The 6,000-nt window shown below is 41.2% G+C and overlaps 1 protein-coding gene across 2 annotated transcripts; it reads left to right on the top strand.

Moving 5' to 3' along the window:
• Positions 1–4,241: 4,241 nt before the first annotated feature.
• Positions 4,242–5,204, top strand: LOC116161944. 2 transcript variants are annotated; one of them, XM_031475441.1, is made up of 3 exons: positions 4,250–4,456; positions 4,507–4,608; positions 4,655–5,204. In XM_031475441.1, the coding sequence occupies exons 1-3, from the start codon at positions 4,307–4,309 to the stop codon at positions 4,955–4,957; spliced, it is 555 nt and encodes a 184-aa protein (XP_031331301.1). In that variant the 5' UTR covers positions 4,250–4,306; the 3' UTR covers positions 4,958–5,204. The 2 variants fall into 2 exon arrangements, with proteins under 2 accessions (XP_031331302.1, XP_031331301.1); XM_031475442.1 differs by lacking the exon at positions 4,507–4,608 and having other exon boundaries at positions 4,242–4,456.
• The last annotated feature ends 796 nt before the right edge of the window (positions 5,205–6,000 follow it).

Genomic DNA, 6,000 nt, shown 5'->3' on the forward strand with positions numbered 1-6,000 from the left:
AAATTGTGACAATGTTTAGGAAATTTCCAAACTTCGCAGGAAATTTTGGAAGTACATTGTGTGTGAGACATTTTGGGAATTTTGAAAATGGGCAGGTAATTTTGAAAATTCGCAAAAGAGGTTGGGAATTGTGACAATGTTCAGGAAATTTCCAAAATTCGCAGGAAATTTTGGAAGTACATATGTGTGAAACATTTTGGGAATTTTGAAAATGGGCAGAGGTAATTTTGAAAATTCGCAAAAGAGGTTGGGAATTGTGACAATGTTCAGGAAATTTCTAAAATTCGCAGGAAATTTTGGAAGTACATACAGGGTGATTCCTATAGTACCTGCCACCGTTTGGGAGCGTGTAGGTGGTGCGTAGGGGAGTATTTTGATATAGGACACTTGTGGTCGGAAATCTAAAATAAGGGTGCCAGAGCCAAATTTACCTTCTGGAATTTCGCGCCTGTAGGTAGGCAACCCAACCACGGAGCGATCTCAGGCGGCGATGTGTGCTGACACTTTCAGAATTTTGAAAACCCAGAAAGCGCAAAAGAAATAAACAATGCAGGATTTCTAAAATTCGCTTAAGGGTGCGACCTGCCACCGTTTGGGAGCGGTAGGTGGTGCGTAGGGGAGTATTTTGATATAGGACACTTGTGGTCGGAAATCTAAAATAAGGGTGCCAGAGCCAAATTTACCTTCTGGAATTTCGCGCCTGTAGGTAGGCAACCCAACCGGCCGGCGGTGCACACGGAGCGATCTCAGGCGGCGATGTGTGGCTGACACTTGATCAGAATTTTGTTTAAACCCACGAAATCCCGTCTCCCGAATCTATGCAACGACGCGTATCAAGTGAATACGCTGAACAAACTACCCTGCAGACAGGTTTTCAGTGGACAGGATTGGCACTGGGACCACTGGTTCCAGCACGACGCTACGGGCGGCAGGTGAGGAACACTTGGACCAAACCTATCCGGACAGATGGATCGGCCGTGGAGGTGCGGTGGAGTGGCCTGCCCGCTCGCCCGACATCAACCCCATTAGATTTTTACTTGTGGGGTGTGATGGAAGCGCACGTCTACGAGACTCCCGTCGAATCCGAAGAGGACTTAATTGCGCGCGTCGTCATGGCCGGAGAGGCTGTTCGCCAGGACATAGGAGTCTTCACGCGAGGTCGAGGGGAGTGGTTGGCTAGATGTAGGAAGTGCATTGAGAACAACGGTGGCCCCGTTGAACACTTGTGAACGTTATTGCTTTTGAATGTCGTTTTCCCTCCTTCCCTCCCATGTCGCTTCCTCGCGCTAACTCGCTCTGCATCGCTCCGCGCGAAATGTCGGTCGGTTGGGTTGCCTACATACAGGCGTGAAATTCCAGAAGATAAATTTGGTTCTGGCGCCCTTATTTTGGATTTCCGACCCCAAGTGTCCTATATGAAAAGACTTCCCCTAGGCACCCCCTATACGCTCCCAAACGGTGGCAGGTACTATAGGAATCACCCTGTATGTGTGAAACATTTTGGGAATTTTGAAAATGGGCAGAGGTGATTTTGAAAATTCGCAAAAGAGGTTGGAAATTGTGACAATGTTCAGGAAATTTCGAAAATTCGCAGGAAATTTTGGAAGTACATGTGTGTGAGACATTTTGGGAATTTTGAAAATGGGCAGGTAATTTTGAAAATTCGCAAAAGAGGTTGGAAATTGTGACAATGTTCAGGAATTTTCCAAAATTCGCAGGAAATTTTGGAAGTACATATGTGTGAAACATTTTGGGAATTTTGAAAATGGGCAGAGGTAATTTTGAAAATTCGCAAAAGAGGTTGGAAATTGTGACAATGTTTAGGAAATTTTCAAAATTCGCAGGAAATTTTGGAAGTACATTGTGTGTGAGACATTTTGGGAATTTTGAAAATGGGCAGGTAATTTTGAAAATTCGCAAAAAAGGTTGGGAATTGTGACAATGTTCAGGAAATTTCCAAAATTCGAAGGAAATTTTGGAAGTACATGTGTGAGACATTTTGGGAATTTTGAAAATGGGCAGGTAATTTTGAAAATTCGCAAAAAAGGTTGGGAATTTTGACAATGTTCAGGAAATTTCCAAAATTCGAAGGAAATTTTGGAAGTACATGTGTGTGAGACATTTTGGGAATTTTGAAAATGTGCAGGGAGGTTTAGACGTATTTGTGTGAACAATTTTGGAAATTTTGGAAATCTGTAGGAAATTTTGCAAATGCTCAGGAAATTTTGATAATTCGCAGGAAATTCTGGACGTAATGTGTGTAGGCAATTTTGGAAATTTTGATTATGTTCAGGAAATGTCAAAAAGCTGCAGGAACTTTGGAAGTATGTATGTAGAACATTTTGGGAATTTTGAAAATGTGCAGGAAATTTTGATAGTCTGTAGAAAATTTCGGAAGTCTACATGCAGGACATTTTAGGAATTTTGAAAATGTCCAGGAAGGTTTTGACGTATGTGTGTAGGCGATTTTGGAAATTCTGAAGATGTGCAGAAAATTTTGAAAATTCGCTGAAAATTTTGAAAATTTGCTGGAATTTTTGAAAATTTACTGGAAATTTTGAAAATTTGCTGGTAGTTTTGGAAGTAAATGTGCGTGGGACATTTTGGGAATTTTAAAAATGTGCAGGTAATTTTGAAAATTCGCTGGAAATTTTTGGAAGTATATGTAGAACATTTTGGGAATTTTGAAAATGTGAAAGAAGTTTTGGTAGTATGTGTGTACGCAATTTTGGACATTTTGAAAATGGTCAGGACATTTTGAAGGTATGGATGCAGGACATTTTAGGAATTGAAAATGTGCAGGGAATTTTAAAAATTCTCTGGAAATTTTGGAAGTACATGTGTGTGAGATAGTTTGGGAATTTTGGAAATGTTCATGAAATTTTGGGAATTTTGACAATGTTCGGGAAATTTTGATAATTCGCAGGAAATTCTGGACGTAATGTGGGTAGGCTTGTGCCCGAGACTGCTCCGATCCTTCTACTCGTCCCAATCGTTTAGCCGTATGGAAGTCTCTGCCTCCATGGCCAAAGTTGGCGTGGATTTCATGGCTCCAGTGACTCCCAAACAGTTGGTCTCTGTACTTTGCCCTGCACATGGCAGGCTACCATACATGTGCACCATACAGTGTTATTAGTCATTAGTCCTATCACCAAGTCAATATACCAGTCGAGAAGACAAGCCCCATGTACAGCCAAAAGCCCTTCTACGTGCCCATAAAAATGCATGGTATTTTTGCTTATTCGCTCAATGTGCGCTTTCCAGGCCAGGTGGGAGTCTATAATGACTTCGAAATATTTCACTGACTGGTCAGATTCTTAATACAAAGTTCTCATAATTTCGTCGAAATGTGAGGTTACGTTACTCTATCTATATTTCATGATTACTTTTAAGTTGGTAAGAGTGTGGATAACATTCCAACTTCAATTTTTTAAGATTTTTGCACTGTAGAATTATTTCCCAAATCTGGTTCTTTCGCCATCCCTAAAAATTTGCGGCTATGGGCCCGGACCCACATTGCTCCATGCTAAATCCGGCTTTAGAAAAAAAAAGAAATTATAATGGAATGGGTGCGAATTAAAAAGAAAGAGTAGTAGGAATTTGGTTGTTGGAAGAGAATCGTGGGACAATTCGCGTCAAGAGCCGTTAGTGTTTGCGTCGAGCCGTCAATCAACCCATAACCACAGAGGACGTAGGTGAATACTTGTGTTAAAAAATTCCCGGGGAGCAGCGCGCCATCAAAGCGTTTTGGTGACTGTCAATGCAAGGAAGAAATTGCATGTGACCTTAGTCTCAGAACAGTACATGTAAAATCTTAGACGTAAATCTAAGTCAGGTGATTTCAATTCAAACGATAAGTGGCGAATAGGAAACTATTACGATAAAGTCGAACAGTAGTGGACATTTTGAACACGCGGAAATAAATGTGAATGGATTTTGAAATCAGGAGCACAAAATACTTCAATGTATTTTTAAGCCAGTAGAAGCTAGAAATGTAATCATCAATAATTGATTCTGCCAATCTAACTTATCGTTATCGTAACTGGTAGATAACCATCGATGTGATTACATTTGTTTCTGTGGAAATTAACTGTCTTTTAAACGTGTCTATTACGTACTCAGTAAGATTTGATTTTTGGGTTTAAATACAGTCCGTCCCTTTATTTATTTTATACAGATGCCGCAAGCAAAAAAAACGCACAAAATGCGCTACTCAATAAGCGCACAACGAATTTCTCTCTCGCTCTGTCGCTGTTAGAAAATCAATACCTACAGTCTCGCTATTAGTTAGTCCAACATAGTTAGAATGGACGAGAACAGTTACGAATATCAGTGTATGAGAGCTGAACTTCTCGGCGTCGAAAGGCCAAGTCTTGACGACTTCCTCAGCAACCAGAAGAAGCGCCAGGAGGCGGAGCACGTCGAACAGGAGGAGGTCGACGTCGAAAATCTGAAGGTGAGCCGCCGATTGATTTTATAATTTGAGTGCTCGCCTTTTACCATCAGGATGTCGAAAGAGAGGGCGAGGACTTTCGGAATATGTCCGGCGGCCTACACGAATTGGGCAACATTTTATCGGCGACACAGAAAAAATTAAACCGGTTCAAGGTAGCTCGCGCCACTTGACGAGCTCCTAATTTCTATGTTTTTGTAGGCGTCGTGCGGGTCACTGACGAACCTGCTAAAGATACGTATCGGCACCGCGTCCGGCTCGAACGAGTCGATCATTTTAAACTCGAACTCGTCGAACGCGAATCAGGAGGTGACCGGTTTGGATAACACAAGCTTGGCGGACTCGCCGAAGAAGATCGCCGGCGACGATGAGGTGAGGAAGAGCGATTTGGCTGACGCTCTCGACAATCATGTGGACAAACTCGATTTGCTCATCGAAAACGCGGAGAATTGCCAGTACAGTATGTCCGAACAGAATAAACAGATGAAAAAGTTTCTGCGTTGAGGACGATCGATTTGTTTCCACGTTTTTGCTGTTTGTTTTATAAGCGGTTGATATTTTGTTGTTGACAACGAAGTGTGATGTGATTGGCTCAATCATTATTAAATGTTATATATTTCAGAGTGAATTTTAACGTAGGTGTTATATCTTGTATTTGTAGAGTGTCACAACACGTTTTATCAGCTTGGTGCTTCCAATCATTTGAATTGTTAGTATATTGGATTTTTGAGAAATATATCATAATCACGCAGTTCCACTTTTTTCTAGTATCAATTTAGGTTCCCACTTCTGAGGAGTACAATTTTTAGGTAGGTAGATAAGTATTTCCACTTGAGATAGTCTGGCGATAGTAGGCACGCAATTGCTTCAAGTACCTGCACACTTGACAATGGGATATTCAACTTGTAGATTAGCGTTCGTTTAGATCCATCTAAGAAACAGATTGGGTGAATGTCACGACACCTAATTACGTGATTGTGTTTGACTTTCAATTGTAGGTTCGAAACCCCGAACGAGGGGCGAGTTACCTATCTTGCGGGGGCGAGATTATGTTAATCAAAACTCTTCGGTTAAGAATCTATGCGCGATAAATGAGTTGCGATGCGCTAATTTCCACATATCTGAGATGCCTCAACCTTAGCAACGTCCTGTGAATATGATGGTCGATACGAAGCACCCTATACATCATGTTAGTTACACAAGCTGCCAACCGAAATCTAGTGGGATTACAGAGAAGGGAAAGAGAGCGAAGATGAGACACATGTGTTTACCATTTCAAACACCTGCAGTGCAGTTTTTTCCTAGAAATGCGTGAAATGCAGGGAATGGGCGATTTTCGGGTGGTTTTTAGGGGTATTAGATCAAATTACAGCGTGGCTTGGGGTAGTCAATAAATACGATTTAACATGTGTGTTCGTGGTCTTTTTCTTGTAACCGGCTTAAGTGTAAAGTATCTTGAAATATTTTGTTATACCTTAATCATTGCTGTGTGCTTTTGCTTTTTATATCAGGTGAGGTATTTGCTTTATTCAATTAATCTATAAATG

The sequence above is a fragment of the Photinus pyralis genome, unplaced genomic scaffold, assembly GCF_008802855.1.
Source record: "Photinus pyralis isolate 1611_PpyrPB1 unplaced genomic scaffold, Ppyr1.3 Ppyr1.4_LG10, whole genome shotgun sequence".
Classification (NCBI taxonomy): domain Eukaryota; kingdom Metazoa; phylum Arthropoda; class Insecta; order Coleoptera; family Lampyridae; genus Photinus; species Photinus pyralis.